The sequence below is a fragment of the Melopsittacus undulatus genome, chromosome 11 (assembly GCF_012275295.1).
Source record: "Melopsittacus undulatus isolate bMelUnd1 chromosome 11, bMelUnd1.mat.Z, whole genome shotgun sequence".
NCBI lineage: Eukaryota > Metazoa > Chordata > Aves > Psittaciformes > Psittaculidae > Melopsittacus > Melopsittacus undulatus.
The window spans coordinates 15,088,066-15,112,962 of NC_047537.1; the positions used below are offsets into that span (position 1 = coordinate 15,088,066).

Consider the following 24,897-nt stretch of genomic DNA (forward strand, 5'->3'; position numbering starts at 1 on the left):
GCATCAGCTGGGGCGGATGGATGGACAGCCCCACAACACCAATGGACATGCGGAGCATCCGCAGGAGGAGGTGATGGGAGTACCGGGGACTTGAGCTCATAGGCAGCAGGATCCATGGAGACACCGCTGGCCCGGCGGGATTCATAGCCCTGTGCTGTGTCTCCGAACATGGCACTCTTGGGCATGGGCATTGGTGTGGCAGCGGTGTGTATGATGAGTGGTGGGGTCAGGCTCTTCTTCAGCTCTGGGTAATCACTCAGGGCCATCACTGGAAGATACAAGTGGGTTTGAGGTGTTGCATCTCAAAGTGAACATCTACAATGTTCTGCTATTGGGCAGGCAAAGCCAAACAGGGATGGCTCTACCCCAAGAGTTAGGAGGATGGAGGATAAAAACCCCTTCTGTAGAGCCAAGACCCCATCCTTCACCCTGTTGGGGGATGTAATCAGAAATGGAGGGATCAGGTGGCAATGGGACTGGGCTCAATGGGAGAAGAGGCTGTCATCTGCTGCCCCCAACCTTCCAACATCTGCCAACTCCATCCCTGGGCTGCTGCTTGCCCATGCCCACTCCCTCCATCTTCCTTCCTTGTGGTTCCTTCATTTATGCCTCTGCAGAAACACTCTGAATGCCCAGACCTTGGGCTCAGCAGGGAGATTACAGCTCAAATGCCATCATGTCTCTCTGTCTGCATCCCACAATCCCACCCCACGCCGCAAGCCGGCTGCAAAGTCAAGTATGCCACAGCTTGGAATACACCATTCTCTCTAGGAGGGCCTTTTCCTTTGGGACACATTGTTTTCCCAGCAAAGCAAGATCTCTGTGGAAGGGCCTGACCTCCTGGGGTTGTTACTCACAGGCTGGATTTGACAAGTTTTTCTTAAGTCCTCCCTCTTCTTCCAGGCTGCGGTGATAGAGATCCCCCTCTGAATCAGACTTGGAAGCATCACCCTGGAGCAAAACAGAAGGGTTTCAGCAAGGAGGGTGATGGGGCACCGTGCATGGAAACCCCTCTGAAAAACCGGATATTCCCGTCTCCAACACCACACCTACGGATCCACTGAATTTTGTACCACGATGCAACATCACCTTTCACAAAATGACGCATGCACATATTTATACCACAGACTAATTAACCTCCTACCAGGAAAACAGACTGCCTCTGGCTCCAAACGCGGCCCCAGAAAGGGATCAGGAAAAAGAAACAAACCATTGCTGAGTTTTTGCTGCTGGAATTGAATTCTGGGCAGATATTAGGGAAGGGCAGACATCTGATGAGCAATTTCAGGGCAAAAGCCAACCCTATTTGTCTCAATTTATGCACCATGGCTTAAAACTCCCTGTTGTGTAGCTCTTTCTAGTGATGCTTCAATGAAGCAATCCAGGGTTCAGAAAGAGCACAAAGGACCCTGAGTTTCCAATAGGGATGTGTCGATGGATGCCCCACCAGCACCCAATCTGATAATGACTGCCATGGGTGGCCATTCCCCTCTCATCCGTGACACACAACAGAAGCAGAAGCTTTAGGGATTTATGCTGTATCATTTTGGGGATTTAGATTCCTCTGTGGCATTTCAAACACTGGGGTTGAGCGAGAGCTGCCTGCTCTGACATGTGCCCATCCTTGGGAAGGGAGAGAAGTTTATCATTGCTCACAGTGTGGTGCCTGAGCTCTGTGGCATGGATGTCCCTGTGCACCCCACTGATTCTGTCCATTGGCACTGCAGAAAGGCGCTTAGGGTGTGGTATAGTCAGGATAAACCTGACGGGCAATGGTGCTCGCCAGAACGATACCCATCCAAAAGAGGAGGAATTCAAGGCTGAAACCGCTGCTCTGGCAAAGGGCACCAAGCTCCGTCGTGATGGAGGAGAAGTGGAAAGGGAGGGAGGATGCTGGGATGAGAGAAGCCAAGCAGATCCTCAGCTACTTCAGCTGGTAGAGAACCAGGAAACCCCACCAACACTAAGCTGCATCCCCAGGAGCCCTGGCCAGCACTGTGGAGGTTTGGTGCTCGGGTACCTGTTGGTTATAAAAACCCAGAGGCGCCTCAATATGGAATGGGAGGAATTGCTGGCACCTGACACAAGGTCCAGTGCCCTGTGCCTCTGTTGAGCAAAACTCCAGAGGGATGAGCCCTAATACTCCCAATGGGGTCATGAACACAGTTAAGGGGATTTTTTTTCCGGGTGGACTGAATACTCTCAGTCCCAGTTTTTAGGACAAAAGAGAGTGTGATGTGAAGTGTTGGCTCAAAACTTCCCCTCCTGAGGATCCAGGACTTCTGTGCTATTCAGGGAAGCTCATCCTGCAAGACACAGACTGAGAAGGTCAGGAATGCACCTTGCAAGGGGGAGCAGTAAAGTCAGGCTGGCCTCAGCTTCGCTGGAGTCAAAACCATGTCTCCGTATGAACAGGGGCTCCAGCTGGCTCCAGGTATGCTCCCTGTGGAGGCTCCCAGCTCAGCCCATCAGTGGGCCTGCCAGGAATTACTCATTCTCCCTAATGGATTATTAAAAAGGAATAAATAACAGGAAGAATTTTATGTGATTTGTATTCCTGGAGTGTTCTTTAACAGCCTAAAGGAAAGTTTTAGGGTGCATGATGCATGCTGAGATGGAAAAGCAGAGCTATGTGAGGACTTCCCACCCCCTTCCCCAGCACCAAACCCCACATCTGGAGGGCAGAAAGCATCCCCTCCGAAACACCACGTGCCAGACTCAGTATGGTGCAGGCAAGCATCACGCAGCTGGGGCTGCTGCCCGTTACCTGGTCTTGCACTCCCAGTTTGCCTTTCTGGATAGAAAAGGGGTTATGAGAGAACAGGGAGTTAAAATCCTTTTGGGAAACGAGGGTACGTCCAGATGGACCAGATGGCGCAATGGCTAAACCAGCCTGTACTGAAAGGGACTGACACACTGTGATATGATGGGAAAGGGCTTTTGGGCTGAGGGAAAAGACTTCTTGGAAAGGACAGAAAGGGAAGGGGGTGGTAAAGAGAAAGGTGAGGGTGGTGAAAGAGTAACGCTTGGGGTGTGCAGCACTTCAGAGATCCACAGCTTCCTCAGACCTGAATGGGACCACATCACATCCTGACCCACGCTGTAGTGCGGCATCTCACTGGCAATCCCAGCATCCCGGCCAGCCTTTCTGGGACACACTGCCGCCATCCAACCCTGTCCTGCTGAGCACAGGGCTCTCACACACACGCGTCCACAAACAGGCTTGATTCCAGGTCCCTTCACTGCCTGTGTGATGTTGTGAGTGCTTCAGCATCACCATCTGCATCCCTAGGGAGGTCTCTGGGATAGGACTGTGCTGTGACAGCCCCACAGGGAACCTTCCTCAGGGCAGGCATCGGGAAAGGGGTCGGTGAGAGCAGGGGTTGAAGCCACCCCAAAGCACCCACCTAAATGTACCTGGCTCCCCCAGAGAAGGAAGGGACTTGAAATCAAGGCTGACTTGAAAATGAGGACGACAAAAAGGAAACCAAAACCACCCCCAAAACACCCAAACAAACCCAAAAAGGATGACAGCTACTACGATGAGAACAGCACCACGGCATGTGACCAGGCACCACGAGAGAGACAACCACGGTGGGTGGTAGGATGTGCTGTGTGTACATACCCCCGACGAGTCGACAGGCAGCTGAATACAGCTTAACTGCCCACTCGCATCTTCTCGCTTGGAGATCTCCTGAAGGAGAAACGGGGGGAGGAAAGGGGGAGGAAGGGGAAGGGGGGGTTCAATTGTCACAGTTTCAACAGTAGGATTGAATGGGGAATCAAAAAACACATGAGAAAAGGAAGGAAAGGAGAGGGGAAAGGGAGAGGGGCAGCATGTGGCTGCGATGGAGAGTCGGGCTGGGGCACCCACTCCATTCGGCACAGGGAAGGGCTGGAAGATTTCAGATGGAGTGAAGCCATTCGAAGGGACCAGCCTTACCTTTAAATTAAGTGTTTCAAACAGAGCTTTCTTCATCTCCTAAGTGATAATTGTGCTAATGAAACACCAGCTAATTATTGAAAACATGATTTTTTTTTAATTCTTTTTTTTTCTGCAGCTGCATAATGGGATCTTTATTTATGACGCCTTCATTAAACGGCAGTGGAGGCTTTTAATGAATGTTTGATTAACACAACATTAGTCCTCATACTGTCAGGTGCAGTACCTCATTTAAGGAAAGCCACTGGAATTTGCTGTGAGTTCAGATTCCTCCTCAGCCCAGTTAGTGGAGACACCCATTTAAATCAGTGTGGTGGTCAAACGTGGCAGAGAACAGCAGACAAAGATGCACAGCCCTGTCCTTCGGGGCTTTGCCACACAAGTGGCCCCAGCAGCTCCTCACAGGCCCAGAAGCCAGTCCCTCCCTGCCCGCTTGGAAAGCACAGGCCATTTTTCATCTCATTGTGTTTCCCCTTCCTCAGGGATGGCTCTCCCAATGCTCCAATGCTTCAGCAGGTTACACACTGTGGGAGGGCATGGGCTGTCCCACCAGCTTGCCTGCAGGGCAATGGGTCTTTCCTCTGGTTGCTGCACAGGATTCAAAACTCAACCCATTCTAGGCTGGGATGCAGAGTTTAAGAAAGACCGATCAGCTTGGGGGTCTGGATGTTTGGACAAAGGTGACTCACTAGTGATAAACACTTAAATTAAAGTCTTGATTTTTAACAGAGAGAGACATGGAAAAGGCATTGAAAAACATGGAAGGACATTTCTTTCACAAGGAAAACCCCACTGGAACTGTTAGAAATGCAAAAGGTAAGGGATGCAAGAAAAACACCATCCAAAATCCCTGCTGCTGGAGAAAGGACTGTTAAAGCCCGGAAGAAGTCCATACTCCAGGTATGCTACATCCAGAGAGCAGGCAATGTTCTGCAGAGGAAAGGATAGAGGGGCTGAAGGACCTGTGGTACTAAGGAGGGAAGAGGCACAAAGGAGGGGAAAGAACAAATCCACAGGTGAGGATGGCCAGAGACAACGGGACACAAAACTGGGAGAATTACCAATGGAAGAATACACTTTGCAGATAGTATTGTTAGAAAGTCCCTTAGAAAAGGAGTTTTATGCCTGACAAAGAGGAGCTGTTCTTTGCTTCAGAGAGAAATCCCCTGGGCAGAGACCCGAGAGGTCAGGCAGCAATCTCAAATTAGCAGCTTGATCAAACGGAGTCCCCTGCTCACCTTCCCCACACCAACACCGAGCTCCAGTTAAATCAGAGGACACGCAGTCAAAAATAACCACACAAAGTCCTCTGTGTGCCTCTCACTACAGAGAAGCCCGTGATCAAATAGAAAGAAAAGCAAAGAAAAAGAAACTCAATGCTGCAAAAATACTGCTCCGTATTTAAAGTTTGGAACAGGTCCTTTTTGTTTCTCAACTGCTTATATACATCTGCTGCCTAGCAACCGGGGCTGCAAAGCCATGCACTAAAATTAACGAGGTGCTTGCAGATTGAGGAAAGGCACTCAAGGACCCGGGAGATAAAGGCAGCAGCCCCGGGATTGTGTTTCAGCCCAGAAATCTGAAGGAGAATGTAAGAAACATCCAACAACCCAACACAGAAGGGTCAAGTGCAATCACAGGAGGGAGACGCTGGGGTTTGTTTACAGCGAGAGATGATCTCTCTATTCATTCTGCTTAGGAGAGGATCCTTTGTGTGCTGGCTAGCAAAAAGCAGGACAAGATCTGTTTGCAAAGCTACACAACAGCCAAGCTGAATTAACATAAACCAGCAAGGCCAGACCTGGCTCTTGACCTCCAGCAGATGTTTGCTCCCTGTTTGCTGAGGGAAACTTGGCTTGAGTCTAGGGATCTCTTGAACTCATTGTGATTTATGGGAAAATTGTGGAGAACACAGAATAACAAGGTTGTGGAAGAAAGATTATTATTAAAATAATCCCAAAAGATAAAACAATCAAAGCCCAAGGTAAAAAAATAGCACTGTAATCAGAGTCATGAATTACTGAAGTCCACAGGCATTGCCATGGTTAGGCAGAATTGGCCAGAAAGGGTTTGATCTTTGGAGGCAACTGAGGGATCCTGGTTCCCTCAGTCACCTCTGGGTACCAGCAGAAGCATCCCTGCCTTCAGGCTCTCTTAGTGCTTCCCTGACTCAGAAGTTACTCCCTGATTTACACTGCACTTCAAGCACATTTACAGCTTACACAGAAACCCTGCAGAGGAAAGCAGGGGCGGGGATGGGGCAGCCCTGCTGCAGAAAAACAGCCAAAAGCAAACCTGGGGAGTGCTGCAGGCAGTTCCCCTGACTCCAGGGAAAACAAACCCTCAAGGGCATGGTTACTGGAATCAAATCACAGTGCATTAAGCCAGGGCATGAGTTTACAGGGAGATGTGCCATGGCACCAGCTGGCCACAAGCGAGCGTGGGATAAATTGCTGCTGAGGGAAACAGGCTGGTGGAGCAGGAGAATGGGATGCTGTAGCATGAAAAACCAGGCTGAGCCAAGGACCAGAGGTGTCAGCCTCCCTTGAGTACCAGGGGTTGGGAAAGGGGTTGCTACATTTAAAGCCTGCTGCATTTAGAGGCTGCTTTTCTGTACGTAGCGGGTGCAGCAGGTGATCTCCTGCTCTGTCGACCTTCAGAGAATCAATTTGCTAGGCTGAACAAAGATTCGGTTTCAAAGCCATCATCACAAGCAGACAAGGAGCTCTGTACCTCTTCTTGCTTGGGCAAGGGGACATTGTGCTATTTGGGAGAACCTGGAAGTGATCTTCCCTTCGGCTGAAATGTGGAGGGGATTTACAGATAGAAACAGCTACAACAATAACAATTACAAAAGCATCAACATGGAGAGAGATAATACAAGAAGTAAGAAGTATTTCTTCTTGCTACCTCGCAGTACGACTCCATTACCTCCAAACAATGCTCCAAAAATAATAGTAATAATAATAAAAATAGTTCTGTGCAGAGATGTTCATAGGGTGGGAGGATATTATCATACACAAGCCACAAATCTTAAATAATATTTAGTCACCCCAGAGTGCTTATAGAAATCAGGGACAGGGTGTAAAAGCACAGACTGTATGAGCAGATCCCAGCAAGCACTTTCAGGTTAGATTTACCTCTCCAGCAACCCTGGGCAGGGTGTTAAAGTCCCCTCCCCTTACTGATGTTCGTAGACAGTCAATCTATGCAGAGAGCGGGTGGGCATCGCAGGTCCCCCACCATGGGGAATGCTCACTTGCTCCATGTTGGACAGTTGGGAAGGCAGTAGGATGAAAAGTAGGTTAGGTTCAAACCTAAGTGCCCCCCTGCCCTTCCCTGAAAGCCTCCAGCAATCTGGGATGTCTCATGGAAGTTTGCAGCCCAATGAAGCAGATGGCAGAGACCTGAAATCATGTACTTTAAAATGTACAGAGCATTGCAGGGCTGGGAACAGGAAGAGCTCCATGAACACATACTATCAAAAAAGAGATAATCATGTCACTAATCTCTTACCAGTCTGCGTAAGTTTTCAGGAGGGGCTTTTAATCTGGCTGACAAACACAGTGAGAACTGTTTCAAAGACACTGTCATAGCAGCGATCCCATCCGCAGTGCCTGAGTCACTGCTGATTTCCCACTCCTGCATCAATGCTAACAATGCTTTTCATTTAAGCCCTTCGTGTAAAGGGCTTGCTGTATTAAACTGCACCGTGGCTAGGAAGGAAAAAAGAATAGAAAGAAGACTTAATACTTCCCCCCACTTTTTTCATATACCACTCTCGTGAACACATTGTTCTCCATCTCAGAGATCAAATTCCAGGATCTGGAGGACCTGAAACTTTAGAAGAAAGCAAAGGCAGAAGCGTGAGGACATTACCTCTGTCTGGAAACCCTCTACCAGGATGGCCACCAGCAGGTTAAAGAGAACGTAATTCCCAAACGTCATGAGAGCAATGAAGTAGAGAGCAGCCCAGGAGGAGGTTGATGCCATTCCATTGTAAAGAACCTTGTTCCAGTCTTCCTGGGTCAAAATCTGCAGAGGATGGATATGAAGAAAATGGAGATGCTGGAGGATAGTGTGCTGTTTCCTCTGAGCCCAGCTGGGTACCTGTGCAAACTGCCTATATCAATTATGGGCTTAAACCAGGTTCTGTCCTTTGTCAAAACATCACTACAAGTGGTTCCGATCCCATCCTCTCCATCTCCACCTTCTGCACTTATTTTTACCCACTCAGCCAATACCCTGCAAATACAGGTGCCTCCTGCTTCAGCAGCCCCTCCTCATGAGCTCCACAATTTATCCGGGAAAACAACCTGAAACTGCACTTTTAGTTTTGGGTCCTCTCCCTTCCATGGCAGGGAGCTTCACTAAGGTCTGTTAAATGCTTTGGAAAACAGCCCCAGCCCTTGCAGCCCCCCCAAAACTCTACAAGTTGTGGGAGTCTGGAGGTAAAGGTTGGACTTGATGGCATTAAAGGTCTTTTCCAACCTGGTTGATTCTGTGATTTTCCATTCTGTACCTGGAAAACGGTGACAATGGCCCAAAGCAAGGAGTCAAAGTTCTTCCTGTCGGGCAGCGTGTCCCCATCTCGCTCTGAAGCGAACTTACAGCCAAAGAGGTGCATCCCCAGGATGCTGCGTGGGAAGAAAAGCAAGGGCTCAACAAGAGGACCACAGTACAAACCAGTAACCACACAACGGGGCTGACTGTCTCCTAACGCCACTTGGGCAATTCCTTTTATTTTCTTTAAAAGAGGAATCATTTGTTCACTGAAAAACGTACCTCAAGAGCGTGCAAACCAGTTGTGAATTTGTTAATTGGAATGGGGAAGAACCTCTGAGTTTCAACCAAAAAGCATGCCCACTCCTTTTAATTCTGCTTTGTTTTTCCTTTAAAGTCAAAATATTGTCTTTCAACATTTCTCTAAACAAAATGTTTTGACTTTCTGTTTTGCAACGATGCATTTTCAGCAAAATACGCTTCAATTGAATTAGGAAGACAAAAAAAAGGGTTTTGATGAAATGCCTGAATGAGACATATCTGGGGACCTGAAACAGCTTCCTCAATTTTGACAAGAACATAGAATACTTTTCATTTTAGACTGATACATAATTTGCTTTCCCCTGTTCTCATCCAGTAACCTGAATAATCAATTGATTCACAGCTCTACTGAGCACCACAGCTGAAAATGGTGGGTTTGGAGTGAAGCATCTCACAGGGAGATGGGACATTATTCCATGGAAGAGGCTGGCTTTCTCCAGCCTTCCCAGAGCCTGGATTGCTGGAACACCAGAGTTGGCTGTGACAGGGAGACAAGTTCTTCTCAAAATCTAACCCAAAATCCCAAGACTCAGGATTATGCCAAGCCTATTTCTAACACTTCCACTTCTTAATGAGGCCATGCAAGAGCACAAGCACCACCAGGGCTGACTTTATTCTAGGAACATCATCCTCTTCTTGGCAATATTTTTAGCATCAGGCTTTCTGCTAGGCTGTAATGGGACTGCCGTCTTGGGGTGGTGTCAAGGAATTATCCAGCTGAAAGACTTCCCTTGTAAATCATCCTGCAAAGACACATGTCTCATTTGGCCAGAGTTAAGAGAATTTGGGCAGGGCAGCAAGCCACCACCAGTGCTGGCCAGCAATGCTGTTCTGGGACCATTCAGCTCAGCCATGTCCTGCTATTGACTCTTACATCTCTTCACTTTGCCATGAGGTCCTCCATGAAAACCCAGAGCAAACTCAGGAAGGGGAATCAGAAGCACTCACCTAAAGATGAAGATGAAGAGCATCAGCAACATGCAGAAGGTGGCCACGTTGTCCATGGTCTTCATGAGGACTACGAGCTGGCGCTGGAGGGCTGGCATGAAGCGAACCAGCTTCAAAACTCGCATAAGCCGAAAGGTCCGCAGGACTGAGAGCCCCCCTCCTTGCTGGCCCACGATTTCCCATACACTAAAGAGGAAGAAAAAGTCACTGAAGGATGAGAAGACAGAGCCACATAGGAGAGGAAGCAGAGGGAGGGTGAAATTCAGAGAGGAAAGGGATGGCAAGTAGGCAGAGACACACTTGCCAATGCCCCCGGTAAACTGGACTCCATCCAGGCTTGCAAAGAGCAGAGCCCCACCAGAGTGTTAAAAACACTCCTGCAAATCAGTGGTTGCAGCTGCAGGGGCAATTACAGCCTTTGCACAAGCCAAAAAAACAGAGCTGCTTAATCGGACACTGGTTGTATCATTTGGATGCCATCAGGACATTGGGAGTGATAGCTTTCTGCCTGAGCCTCTCCAAAATGACTATAAAATAACCCCAAGATATGTATTAGCAATTGTGTCTAAGGGCATTAATTTGCAGCACAGAACTATAAAATGTCACAAGAAGGTGTTTATGCCCACTCTCCATTACTTTCTGTTTAAACAGTCAAATGAGGGGAAACACACATAAAGAAAGCTCTATGTTTGTACCTAATCACAACGATGATCCCATCAAAGATGTTGTATGGATTCTTAATGTAGCCAAAAGGGCCATAAACAAGGACTTTCAATAGCATCTCCAGGGCAAAGAGGCTTGTGAAGACTATGTTGCTGATCTCCAGGGCATTGGTAAGCTCCTCTGGCTGGGGAAAGAAAGGAAGGAAAGGGAGACAGTAAGGAGCATAGCTCCACATCCAAAATTATACCTGGAAATACAAGCACCAATACCACAAGCGTAGGGATGCTGATGCTAATGGTTCACTCCAAGCCCAGGAGAGAGAAGAAAAATACTATCAGAGTATTTAAGGCTTATACACCCATTGTAAACAGAGCAGGTAAATCCAGACATGGACTTCACTTTAATCACAGCATTAATACACCTCAGGAGGTTTACACAGAAGTAGCATGTACCGAGTCTTAACACTTTCACATCCTCCAAATCAATTTGCAGTATGCGGGAGGGATGTCTTCTCACATAAATACACTTTTAAGGCCTGAATTTTTGTTTAGCACCTCATCCAAAGATTTTTCAAAAGCAGGGATTGGAGGTGATATAACTGGAATGGCTCAAATAAAAGAACATTATCAGGAGGCCCCTGCTACTGAGGAAGGGCCCAGTCTTGGCATTCCAGCCTGGCAATCTAAAAACAGAGGTATGAAAAACCCTTAATAAACAGACTTCTAGCACTGTTAGACCTAAATTAATATCTTTCATGTTTTTCTAGCACGTTTCAGAGTGTTCTTAACAATGCCTGCAGACACCCAATGCTTTCCCCGACAGGTGGGTGGGCATTATTGGAAAACATATGGCACAAGACAAAACACGATGGTGTAATCTGTTTAGGATCTGGCAAGTCAGTGGCAAAAGCACAAACAGAATCAGCAGCACCAGATCCTTTCTCCCCATCTAACCCCAACATGAGGCTGCAATTGCCATGTTTCTGTTTAAATGCTTCATTAACATCAGGAGCCATCTGCTGGGTCATGTCAGCAACACTGAGATGCCCCACAGGGCATTGGGCTGGCACAGGTCACAAAGCACCTTACACACAGTAGGTGCTTGACTCCTTGTAGGGGTAGTTTGACACTTAACTCACCAAGATACTCTTCTAAAGCCCCACATGTAACCACACACAGCTTTAGGTGCATGAACACCATGGTGGGTGACGGCCAGATGTGCAAATTCACAGCAGCTACACCGTGAGCAGAAGCCAATGTACAACATGTGCTGTTGACTGCTCCCACCACTCACATGAAACACCTGGGTGGCTGGCTAAAAACTTTGTACAGCTTCAATCAGGAGCTGCCATACCATGGCACAAGTGGTTGGGTTTGGCATAAGGTGACCCAGCCCAACATGTGGGCTCAGAGGCAAGGTCAATGCTTGATCAATGGTGCTTCAGAGCCCCAGAAATCTACAGTGACCAAGGGCTTCACTGGCAAATTAACAGATAAATCCATGTAGGCTTTCAACCCTTTCCTTCTCAGGGTTGAAGCCTCCAGGTACAGGTGGCCAAGCCTGTGCAGCTCAAGCTCTTCCAACCAAGTGTGCTGGTTGATGGTACTGTAATCCCTGGGGACTTGCACTGGTTCTGGTGGGAGCTTGTGATGACACAGGATAGCAAAGGGGGAAAGAGCAGCATTGAAAAGAAAAAGTTATTAAATGAAAGGGTGGTGTTGAACACGTTCTATAGCTCAAACATCCTCGCTGATGAATGGATCCCTTGGCTAGAGTTTGACAAACACCCCGAACATACATCCCAAATCACCTCCTCACTGATCTACAGCTAAGATACAAATGCTCCAGCTTCCGATATTAAATTCAGCTCTGGTTTAAAAATCCTGTACCTGTGGGAACACTCGGACACAAAGTAATAAATAGGCCGAGAACTTCTGTCAAGCTGCACTTCAGGACAATTTCAAATAGCTGAAAGTCTACATCAGTCACAAGAAAATGCCAACTCATTCATGAGAGCCCCAGCACTGAGGCAGGCTGTGCTGTAATCGTTACTGCAGCAATCCTGCTGGAAAGGAAACGTGTTCCTGGAAGCTTTCCTTCTCATCCATCATCACCATTAACCTGGGCCCTAAAGGCTGATTTCCACCCTCTGTTCTCCCTCTGTGACCATGCTGCCAAATCTAACTGGCCCCAAAGGCACAGCCTGGTTAAATCCCTTGATGCGTGAGCAGTGCCCAGCATCTCCCACAAGCTGTGGCATCCCTTCCCCATGGGGGTTGACATGGAAAACCCAACCAGCCCCTGAAGGGATGTTGTGTAATCAGCATGGATTAATGAAACTTTGCACTTTGTGAGCACCTTCTGGTAGAAGATGTTATTGGGATGTATAAATCCAGATGGGAGGCACTGGCAGGACACAGCTGGGTAATGTGGGGAGCACCAAGGGGAGAGCAGCGCATAACTGCAACTGCCCCAGGATGCCCAGCATGTGCTGGATGGTCCATGACAAGCCCTGAAACATCCCTTGCAGCCCACAAGAGCTCCAAATGCTCCTGGCACTGGCACAGAAGGGCTATGGGTGTTGGTGCTATGGGTGGTGATGCTTGCCACCCACAGCAGCACCAGATCCATCCATCTCCCCCTGCTTCGTCCCAAAAAAGCCGCCTGGCCCCCCACCCTTCCTCCGCACACACTTCTCCACTTCCCTCACAGGAAACAGTTTTTAATATCCAAGACATCGGATACCCACAATAAAAATGAAGAGTGTGATCTCCTGAACCAGAGCTGGGGGAGGGCGAGGCGAGCATCTGCTGGAAGCACGACACAACCAGACCTGCCTGAAATCGAGGAGCTATTTTGCTTTGGGAAACAACACATCCCCAGACAGTTCAGACAGGGCGATGAGCATTCCTCGCAGGAGTTTTGCTGTGGAGCTCTCTTCCTTCCCCCAGGCCTCTTGCTCCCTCTCAGGGCGTCCCCTGCAACAGCTCCACATCCTCTCAAGGAAAACATCACTGCAGCCAGTCAGTGGGCAGCTGCCATGAGCACCAATGGGAGCTATAGGTAAAACCAGAGGTGGTCTGAGATCATGATGGAATCACAGCCAGGCAGTGGGGATTCAAATGAGAATGCCAGCTCAGGATTCCATGCAGCCATAGATGTGCACAGATAATAAGACTCTTTATATGCTGCTTCTGCTCTAGAGAAATCACAAACATGTCCAAAACATCTTTCCTTAGACATCATTATAATACAGCAGAAAAGTGGCTTTTCTCTCCTATGGGGATAGAAATTGTCATCCCATTCCAAACAGGAATGCAGCATCTCACAGCTGATGAAGTGGAACACTTTGTACCCAAAACTTTGAAAGCCCTCCTCTGTGTGAGTCCCTATTCCCTTACCCATTTTCTCTCTATCATAAATCAACTGAAACTAAAAAATATTTAAAAAGTCAGCTTGAAGAGAACATGGAACTTCTTGTTCCCCAGCTGTTCCAATGGACATTTCAAATACCTCAGACAACTTACTCTAATAAATTATTCCTTTTTAAAGACAGTTCACTGAAACAGCTCCCCTCCGAAGCTTCAAGTTTGATAAACTGCCTGTTTCTGACAATAATCATCTAATCAAAACAATATTGACCAACTCTAGACATAATGCACCTGGGAGAGTCACTGGTTTCTAGCACACAACCAACTCCATGGTTCCTTGCTGGGTGTGGAGGAACAGAGCAGCTTTCCCCTCTGAGGGGCAGCCAGGGCAGGTCACATCCTTCCCTTGACTTACTTGGAAAACAGGCCCCTCCAGGACCTGCACTGGAAAGGGCATCTTGTGGGGATGCAGAGCCTGGGGTTTCTTTGCAGCACCCTGATTCCCATCACCACAATTACAGCACATCTGCCTCAGCTTCTCCATTAAAAGAAGAGTCTGCTAATTCTCTTGTCAGCAACAGCAATGACTTATTAAAAGGAAAGCATCCTGTGATTAAATGAGCAATACCCAGAAAGAGCAAGATGCAAGTGCCATCCAGCTGTGGCACAAAACACCAGCTCTTCTGATGAGTCTTCGGTAAATACTGATTTCTGTTTCCAAGACATCTTGCCTTGCTGGACACACAGACGTGGTGTCCTGGATAAATCATTCCCTGTTAGCTCTCTGTTTGTGTAGTGTCGATTTGTTGATGTACCAAACAGCACATTGACAAGCTGTGGCAGCACATAAAACAGGAGCAGACAGCGCAGCATCTCCCATCAACACCACGAGGCAAGTGAAGGCGGTGGGGAGGAGGTGAGCCACGAGCACCCATCAGGACACAGCCCTGCCTGGCAGGGTGAGAACCACACTGGTGAGGAGGGGATGCTCTGCACCCTGACTTTGGGCAGGACTGCCTGGCACCAAGCCGGGCACTGCTATGGGGACAGGAGGAGGAAAGGGAAGATGTCCCCAGATACTAAACGTGTTGAAGGATATCTCTGTGCTAAGACTAGCACCTTGCCCTTTCTCAGTATTCAGAAATAGGCTGTAATTCATTTCTTTCTTTCTTTCTTTTTTTCTTTAAGCTATGTACATGCTCATAAATGAGGTTTCCAATGGCAGAGAGATGTGCTTCATTTCCACCTAGGCACAAGACAGTGGCATACGGTACTGCTTCCTGTGCCCCAGGCTCCAAGGTGTCTGCTGAGCAAGCATGGCCGCAGGCAATGAGTGGGAAAAAAGGTGAGAACAGGAGCTGGGGTTATTAAAAGCACAAACTCCGGTGGCTGTGTTCCCCAGTTCCTGAAAGACAAACCCTGCTGTATGATAAAGTGCAACCAAGGGCCCTGGCAGAGGGTGCACAGGGCTTACAAGGCTTCTGCTCCTGCCCTCCTCCAGCCATGACCCATATAAGACACAGCCTCTTCATCATCCTTGCCATGGGAATGTCTGGTATGGATCCATCCATCCCCATTTCCCCCTTGCCCAGGCAGTGAGCTCCAGGCTGTGGCTGAGCCTGGTCTTGCCCAGTCCCTACCCCAGGGGATGTCAGCACAAAAGAGCACAAGCACCCCAGGGTCTTTCCTCTCTGTCTTGCTAACAATGAAATTACATAGAAAAATCACTGTCTCACCACAGCACGGAGGGAGAGATGGGGATGACCGCCCAGGAGGCAGATCCCTCCTGATCCTGAGGGCTCTGCTTCTGTGAGCCGATCAAGAAGACAGTGAAAACTTCTAACCCATTCAGACGGCTGCAGAATAAAACCCTTCTGAAATCATTACCATGGCAACCAAGGAAAAATAACACAGAAAGAAAATACTGACCTCAGCTATTTCACAGGAAACACCAACAACATTTTACTGACTCATCACTTGCAGACTTTTAAATATATATACATGAGAAAAGAATCAAATGGGTCACACAAAGATGTCATTTTCAACCTGACACCAGTCCATTAAGATCCTCACCACCCTCCTCGTGGGTGCAGACACACATCGGGTCTGCCTCAAAACAGGAGCCAAACTATGAATCTTGGGGCCAAACACAAGGAGTTCTGATGAATGGAAGCAGCTATTAATTAACAAAATGAGATGTCCTTTCTTTGCCCTTTTCCACTCCTGATTCCCCATCATTTATAGCTCATGGCTGTGTCAACCCACAAGCCTTCTGCATGCCCTGCCCTCACTACACCCACCTTAGTGCACCCACTAAGCCACAGCCATTCTGAAAACCATTTTGGTTCCCTTCTCTAGCTCCAGAGCCACTTACTACTTTATAAATAGAAACCCAATCCACACATATTTTCAGTGATTACATTCATTGTCTCTGGGGCTCCTTAAAAGGCACTGGGCTTTAGCTATTGTCCTGGGTCCAGCAGTGTGAACCTGAGTCATGTTTAATCAGAGCCTGATAGACCGATAGGCTTCCTCTTTTCATCCTTTGCCAAACTAGTTAAAGGGAACAGTAGCAGGATTGCAGAGGGTTTTGCTTTGCTCCTCGCGGGGCTGGAGACATGGAAAGGGCAGCGCGCTTGCTGCTCGGTGGGCTGGAGGACTGCTGGGAAGTTCAGGATTTAAAGGCATTTATTAAAAGGAAATTACTTTGACAGACAAGCGAACAAGTCCAGTTTCATCCCTTCACTGCATGGGAAAGGAAGATTTTGTTACAGGCTGAATGGAATGCTGCAAGAAAGGGAGGAAAGCAGCTTTTCTTTTGGAAATATCAGAGCTGCCTGCACAGGAGGGACTTCCCTTCCACCACTGCTACTGATCTCACCTTCAACCATTCTTCACTGTTGATATTCTTCCCACCCCACACCTGCAGAAGGAAGGAGCCGAGTCCCATGGAAATGGCTCCTTCTGGTGCAATGCAAGACCTTCCTCTCCACCATATCCTTGTTCAGCAACCATGGCCAACAAATGAATTCCCTGGCCCTCACTGCTTCTAAGTGGCCATGTCCCCATGCACTTCTCTCTGCCTTTCGTCATCCCAAACCTGGGGTGCAAATAAAGGGACAAGCCCTGAGCATGATGGAGGAAATCACTACCCAACCCTGAAGGGACATGCCATGAGACATCCCTGCCCAGGACCAGAAGCAGGACCTGCAGGACCCCCCCCCCACCATGCTCTGGCACTGAGCAATCGTTACTGCTCTCAAGAGGCACAGCAGATATTCCTGCTCAAACTCCTTATCTCTCTCAGCTTGAGATTTCTGGATTAATATTATCCCAGAAAATGCAAGAAAAACATGAAGTAGCTCATCCATCTGCCCAGGTTTTGAAGGAGCTTAAGCTGAACAAAAGCTGCATTTCCACTTGGTCACACCTTGTAAGTACTTGAGATTTAAAGCCCTCTATTTCTAGTTAATCTAAACCAAGTTGGAAACTTATCTCCCCATTAGTACTTGAGAAGGACCAGGGGGAGGGAGGAAACAAAACAAGAGAAAGAAAAAGGCTATCTCTGTAGGGCTCCTGTGCCGTTGTGCTGAACAGGGGTTTCTGATGCTGGTAACACTATATCTAATGCTGACAGGCTTCCAATGGGGAAAAGCTGGTCTTTTCCTAGCATCAGCAAAAAAACAATTATAACAAGGAGATGAAATCCAGCAGAGATGAGGGAAAAAGTGCTCGGCTCCTGTCCCCGCTCCTACTGGGGGCTGAGCAGGATGGGAAGGGGCATCTGTGACAGCAGGGCAGAGCCACGGGCCTCAACATATTGGGATCAACCTCTGCCAGGAGAATCTGGGAATAAATGGACTTATCCCTGGGAAATCACCAACAATCAGCAATCAGGAGCACTTAGAGATGAAAACATTTGTTGGTACAAGCTGAGGATACTCCAGAAGCTCGAGCTGAATTTGCTGGCTCTCACCCAAGGGGAACAACCACAATAATCAAAGAAGGAGCAGAGAAACACCCGGCTATCTGCAGAGAGCAGCGATTTTTCATCCTCACGGGGATGAGGCGAGTTTCGAAAGCACACACATCATTTTCCTATTTCACTGAGCTCAAATCCCTTCTCAGCACTGCCTGAGCAGAGATAACATAAAGGTACGGATGGCACCTGAAACAACAGCTGTAGTGATAGGATCTGAGGCAGCCCAAGTATTTCCAGCTTCTGAACTAAATTAACAGGAAAGGATTGAGGCTTACATCTCCCCATCCAGGGAGCTGAAGAAAACTTCAGTAGATGTCAAGGAACCCATAGGCTCATCACTAAAGCATGCAGAGAACCAAATTATCTGATAAAAACCCCACACACTTTCCAATTGTATGAAATCTCATTTTATTTTCCAATCATTCAGTCTGCAGAGCCAGAATGAAGTTTGCTTTGTAGGCACAGCCCATTTTTTGAAGGCTGTGAGGGCCATGGTACCCATGTATTTGCTTGGCACACTGGAAGAGCTTTGTGAATCAATTAAAACACGCGAGTTCCTACAAGACCTTATAAACCCTTTCAAATCACTGAGGAGCGGAAGAACCCCTCAGGTCTATAAAAAGAATTACCCCCAGTAACAAACAGAGAGCTGGTTTTTGAAGTCCTGGTGATTAACAGTTCTGATGACTTCCATTAGCGTTGACTTGACTCCTTCAGTCTCCAACAGCAATCTGTTAATAAGAGTAATTTCTGCTCAAGCAGGAGCTAATTGAATACAGCACGTGCAAACCTATAGGGCATCTCATTTACCTACAGTGGGAGCACCCTATGCAGCTGTAGCACTAAGGAATTAAGTTGATGCTAGCTACAAGCCCTGCTTTGGGCAAAGCCAGCAAACACCGAGGGAAGGAAAGCCCTGCTGCACTGCCAAAGCTTTGATCTCTTGGCTAAGAGTGGCTGGCACAGGGCTGGAGAGATGTGTAATGGAGTTAAACAGAGACATGGGATATACACCAAAGTGGAAGCAGAGTTACCTCTAGGAAGAGAAGACAGTGCATGAGCGTGGGACCTTGTGAGCTCCCAGGAAGAACCCGGAGCAGACGGAAGTTGCCCAGGGTAATTCTGTCTCATTGATCAGAGGGATGAATGCACATGCGTAAGTGGCCTCCTGAATCACAGCCTAATGAATCAGATTCATACTGGGAAGCACCAAATTAGAACCTTCACCAGAGAGAAGATTTGGGCTGCACTATTAAGGCCACAGTTGGAGTGAAGCAGCTGGGGTGCAGCATCAGTTTGCATTGGTCTATGATGCTCAGAGCCCCTGGTGCAGCACCAGCTGCTGCCTGGATATGGGACAGGTCTTTGAGTCACTGCACTCACAAGAAACAATTCAAAAGAGGTGCAAGAGATATCAAAACTATTTTACAATTGATTCCCTTCCTTCCTGACCTGGAGGCTTGACACAGACCCAGATGCATGAAAGAAACCACAATTTAGATGTCCTGGATTGAACTGATGTGGAACCATGAAGGCTGGAAGGGACACGGTGTTGCCTACAATCACCCTATGCAGCCAGGCAAGGGTGAGCCACTGCAGCTCATCCCTGGGTCCTGCACATCCTCCTCTAGGGCTAGAGTGTCCTCTCCTCTCCGGAAAGGTGCTGGTAAACAAGGCCTTTGACATAGCACCTTAAGGCATGTCCTGAAAGCATTTATCCCAATATAGCCAGGGGTGCCAGACTGCTCATGTGAAAATCCCAAGAGGTAAATATTCATTAAATAAGCAAAGAGCTTAATATAGAAAGCCATGGAGTCAAGTACTCTTCAAGCCCCCTCATACCTTTGCAAACATCAGCCAATGAAGATAAATGTGGCGTGGTTCATCACTTGCACTTTAGGAAAGGCTCTTCTAACAGGAAAAAGTCACATTTCAGTCTTTATAATCTCTGCAGAAAGGCCTAGTCCAGCATTTCTTCCTTCTAATTCCTGCTCTCATAGCTGTCAGATTACAAAACTGTAGACTATAAACCTCCAGAGTTTGCAGAAAAACACCTCTCTGCTATCTGCTGCCACTTTGAGCAGATGCACTAATAAAAACAAGCTCTGCTATTCACTCCAAATGCCTGGGAGAAAGGAATGTGGAACAGTAGTAGCTTCAAAAATACTGTCAAAGCAAGCAACCACCCACAGCATCTGGAGTCCCCCCACGCTTTTCCGCTCCCTTCACCTTGTTACCCGGAAACCATCACAGAAATCTGTCACTTCCCATCCAGCTGCAATGCCGGGGATTCATCACTGGCCGGGGCAGAGGCCAGCATCCCACTGCCCCATTTCCCCCAAGCCAAAGAATCAAGGAGCTGTGTTGCCTTTAGGGTGTTTGATGATGGGAGCCACGCATCCGCAGGAGGATGTACACGCAGGGTGGGAGCCTACAGCAGCATCTCCCAAAGATGCTCCTGATAAAGAGCAACAAACTTTAACAGTCCCAGCCTTGGACAGACACAGGGGATCTGTTTTCACCTTTCAGCCAAAGAAGGAATATGACTGTTCATTGGTTTCTGTGAGCCACCTCCCCCCAGGTTCTTAGGAGATTATCTTTATGCTATCATTAAATAAAGGTGGAATCACTCAAGCTTCCCTGCAGAGCTCCCACCAAGGGCAGCACATGAAGGTGAAACCTGCAGAACTGGAGAGCCCATCGCTGTTTAATGTGTACTGAAAACAACGGGTAGCCAGCCAGACTGTATTAGGATGTCAGGGAGAAGGTGCTGGCTGGAAGGGACACATTGAGCACAGCCGTGTCTCCCTGGTGCTCAGTCATTGAGGTATTAATGCCACAGTGGGACACAGGAACTTGAGTCGATCTCAAGCCACCACCAGTGCCACTGTAGGAGAAACACCTCTGCATGCAACGAGCCACTGCAAACATGAAACATGTCAGGAAGGGAGGAGAGTAAAAAGCCATCACTGAAGATAGGAGGGAGGTCCCAGCAAAGGCCAGCACTGGGATAGGGGTGGCTATGTCTGTCTGGGAGAGGAGAGGTCTGGCATACCAGGAGCAGCATCGTGCTGGTCAGTGGGAGCCCTTGAACATTGCAGGAGTATCTAACAAGGTTTTGCAGCATCTCAGCATCCCTGTTAATAAACTCATCACCACAAATACAAAGTGAGCACCTGCAGCACCAAGCCACCTGATGCCTGCAGCAGGACCAGAGGCACCACGCCAGGCATGCTGACAGCAGCGTGCCACAAAACCCTCATGAGACCAGACCCTGCAAAAGCCTCCCTGAAAGCAGAGCTCTTGTCATCCTTATGGAGACATTTCAAGAGGAATGTAGCAACTCCTTTTCTTAATGACTATATATAGCGAAAAGCTCTGCTAGGTGACAAGTGTGCGAGAGGCTGGAACAGAGGCAGCCTCTTGCCTGCAAGGACTCAGATAATCAAGCAGAGGAATAACCAGAGATGAGTCTATTTTGGACTATTGCTGGAGCGTTCACCGGGGAAGCAAAAGCATTTGTTACCTCCTCTCCAGGGACTGTAAATTCAATGGGCTTCCCTGCCTGCAGCTGCACTGACCCTGGAGCCTGCAGCCAACACTGCTGGGCTGGCACAAACCCAATGGCAAACGGCTGGTGCCTCTCCTTGGGCTCTGCACCACAGAAGCCAGCAGGGCATGATGCTGATGGCCATCTCGGCACAGTGCTGAACATCCCTGGCAGGGATGGGATGCAGGAGGTCACATAGCCAGGTACCAGCTGGGGTGACTGCTGCTGCCCCTGCCTGCAAGCTAAAAGCATGCTCAGAGAGAAAAAGCCAGCCCTGTTTTGTCCTGAGACCCTTCCTACAGCATCCCAATGCCTCTCGCCATCCCTCTGGCAAATGGATTCAGACCCACATCCCCGCCCGCATCCCCGCTGTGCCAAGAGCCACTGTTACAGCACTCACCTGCTCGTGGTACTCGATCCCCATGCTCAGCGTGTTGATGAGAATGGCCACCATGATGCCACGGCCAAAATACTTGCTGTCCACGATCTTGCGGAAGGTCTCACACACCATGTGCCAGAAGGCCAGCACCCGGCTTGCTCTCCTGGCGCGGGCTCTGCCCCGCTGTGGGTCCCGCTGGTCGCTGTAGTGAGCATCCTGCGTGAACTCGTAGACCCCATCGCTGTCTGAGTCGGCTGTCTCGTTGTCCGTCAGCTCGGCTTCACTTGCCAGCGCCTTGAGGCAGTAGGGGCAGCTCTCGGGGCTGCAGGAGCCACCGTCCAGCTTGGTGCAGGGGCTGGAGATCTTGCAGGAGCTTTGGCAGGGCCCTGAAATGCCAGTGGGGCAGGGGCATGGCAGCCTGTCAGCCATAGGAGCAACCCCCAGTCCCCATTAGCACCAAGATGACGCCCTTGACACAACTGGCATTTCCTAATGGGAAAAGGGCTCCTGCTGGGTTAAAGAGCCCTAGGCAAAACCTGGGTTCCCCGTGTGCCTTCTCCCTAGTAACAGAGCCCTCTTTGCTGTCCCCAGGCAGATAGAGCTGCCCAGGACCCTAAGCTCACCTTGTTACACCTCTGGCCATTATGGCTAAGAGAAAGCAATCATCTCTCTGGCCTGGCAGGCTCTGGGCTGTAATTATCAGCAGCACTGCTGTAGCAGCCTCCTTTCCTGCTCCCGCTGTTTGCCGATGCTCCAAAATCACCAGCTTCTCCCTCCATGTGCTGCCCTCAACAGCAGCTCCAGCTGCCAGGTGGCTCCTGGGTGACAATACCAGCAGGATGTTCCCCCCATATCCCACCATCTAGCCAAGGGGAAAGGCTATCTGCAAAGCATGTGCTTGACTCCTGCCCAGCAGCATGCCGCAGTAAGAATAAAACCCCAGTGTTAAATCAACTCAGAGCCCAGCTCTGTGTGTTTAGACTCTGGGCTGGGGACCTGACTTGGTCACTTCCCTGCACAGCCCCTGGCTGGAAAGGTCATTGCCATTGTGGTGGGACAGAAAAGGAATTCACTGTCTGGGAAAGCCTGGCCAGAAATGCTGCTTGGAGGCTGAGAGGGCTTGGACTAGACTGGCCCAAGCTTCCAAACCTCAGGATGTGGAGGGGGAAAGAGCATCTAGCAGTGAAGGTATGAAACCCCTGATCCAGGAAAGCTGCATTCAGTGTCTGGCTCTGTTATGGGCTTCCTGAGCAAATCACAGATCTTAATACTCAGCATCTGCAACAGCCATTGAGCAAAGCAGACACTTGATCTCCCCAGGCCTCATGTGCCATAAGGAACAGAGCTACACAGTGCTCAGGGATGTGCTGGGACTCAGATCTGCAGGGTGCCCATCCCCAAGCTCTGTAGAAAGTGGTGGGCAGTGCAGCCACCTCCAATCCCTGCATTTCAGCAAGGAATGTGACCATTTGGAAGCAGACAGGCTCAGTGTCACTGAGCCCAGTTCTAGCTGATTTGGGAAGTGGTGATCCCTGTAATTGCAGATTTAGTTTTGGGGGAGAAATTACTTGCAGAATAAATTGTTTTGGGGAATGGGAAAGAAAATGGGTTCAATGAAAACATCCATTTCCCTTGGATACTTGCAAGTATGAAATCTGGGATGCTGAAAACTCTCTGCTGATTTTGGCTATAAAAACACATTAGGTAGGTCAGAAGGTTTCTGTTGGCCTCACCTGGAAAGCTATCGCCTTTCTCTGTAACATGGACTGAAAAGAACCCTGCAGAAAGAGAAATAAATCAGGTCACAGCTTGTATTTCTACAAGGCAACATTGAGACCCAGCCCCAGGCTCACCTGTGCTCTGTGTCTCCAGCAGCTTGTGCATGGTGCTGTATGGCCCCGGTGGGATGTTGAGGCTTGTCATGGTGCTGCTCCCACCACCGACCGCTGCTTCCCCAAGGTTCTTCTCCTTCAGCATCTCATGGGAGGTACTGGGGTGCACCGTGGGGTACACTTTGCTGCCCACAATGTTCTTGGGGATCCCCTCCGGGCTTGGCAAGCCAAGGCCTGGCTGCGGAAGGGATGACCGGCAGAGCACCGGCTCAAAGTGGCAGTCAGCATGGTAGATGCTGTGGACGGACTCAGTGTTGCTGGGAGAGGCACTGGGGGCCCCATGGGCAGTTGATGCCGTAGGGGGGAGCATCAACCGGTTGGTCCCATTGTGGAGTGAGCTGGTCTCCACATCGCTGATCTCAGGGCTGGCATGAGGTGCCCGCAGGTTCCCATTGCCCAGGTGATAGTGGTGGTGATGGTGGTGATGGTGGTGGATGAGGTGGTGCACTGAGGACCTCTTCCTCCTCCGGTGCTTCCTGGTGTGCCGGTCAGACCCTGCTTTGCTCGTGGGGCTGGCGAGGAAGCCCATCCTCACCCCTGCCAGCCGGTAGAGCTCCACAAGCTGCTTGCTGCCTTTACGGACAATGTAAACCAAGTACTTGAGGAGTTCATCGTAGCAGCTGCCTGGCTCTGAAAAGCTGGCGAGGGTGCTGGCATTGGACAGGTAGCGCACCCGCTGCTCCTTCATCAGCTGGCTCTCGCGCTGCTTCGTCTCGGAGAACTGTGTTGCTATCACCACCAGGCAGAGATTGATCATGAAGAAGGAGCCCACCTAAGGGGAACAGGTCCCATCAGCCAGCTCTGCTGATGGAGCAAACCCCATCCAGCCCCATCCGCTGCATCACCCAGCGTGATCAGCCAGCACCATGGGGGGACTGAATCACCCCGAAACCCCCACCCCAAGGACTCTCACACCAGCACTCCATGAAGCACATCAGAGATCAAAGACAAGAGCAGATTATTGTGACAAAAAGCTTTTGCTCTTTTAAGATGATGTTTTTCTCTCCCTGCAGACAGCGGTTGTAATTATCACAATTAGTGGCATTACTGATGAATGCACTGAGGCTTCCTGATAGGAACGTTCTTCCTGGCAGAGTCAGGGCAGCCTGCAAGCAGATCCCTTTCCCCTGCTAACGGGATTTGCGGGTGACGGTTACACAAGGGCATCAGCGGGCTGTACCCACAGCCTGGAGGGTTTATTTCCAGCCAGGGTTTCATGAGGTTCTGCCTTCTGCAGAGCCCAGCCTGGATCACAGGGAATTACTGACATGCTAAGGGACTATCACATACTGTTAACGTTAGTCACACGGCATCTGGAAAAGCACTGATTGTCCTTCCTCCCTGC

At 49.1% G+C, this 24,897-nt stretch overlaps 1 protein-coding gene across 8 annotated transcripts in view; it reads right to left on the reverse strand.

The window, feature by feature from the left end:
* Positions 1-24,897, reverse strand: part of CACNA1G (calcium voltage-gated channel subunit alpha1 G) — a 147,823-nt gene that overhangs the window by 53,649 nt on the left and 69,277 nt on the right. For all 8 annotated transcript variants that reach the window (XM_034067728.1, XM_034067722.1, XM_034067729.1 and 5 more), the window contains exons 8-16: positions 23,514-24,324; positions 23,394-23,438; positions 21,682-22,046; positions 10,411-10,562; positions 9,716-9,901; positions 8,466-8,580; positions 7,823-7,978; positions 858-951; positions 84-268 (exon numbers count right to left, since the gene is read on the reverse strand). In XM_034067728.1, the coding sequence (XP_033923619.1) occupies positions 84-268; positions 858-951; positions 7,823-7,978; positions 8,466-8,580; positions 9,716-9,901; positions 10,411-10,562; positions 21,682-22,046; positions 23,394-23,438; positions 23,514-24,324 (2,109 nt within the window). The remainder of the gene's footprint in view (positions 1-83; positions 269-857; positions 952-7,822; positions 7,979-8,465; positions 8,581-9,715; positions 9,902-10,410; positions 10,563-21,681; positions 22,047-23,393; positions 23,439-23,513; positions 24,325-24,897) is intronic.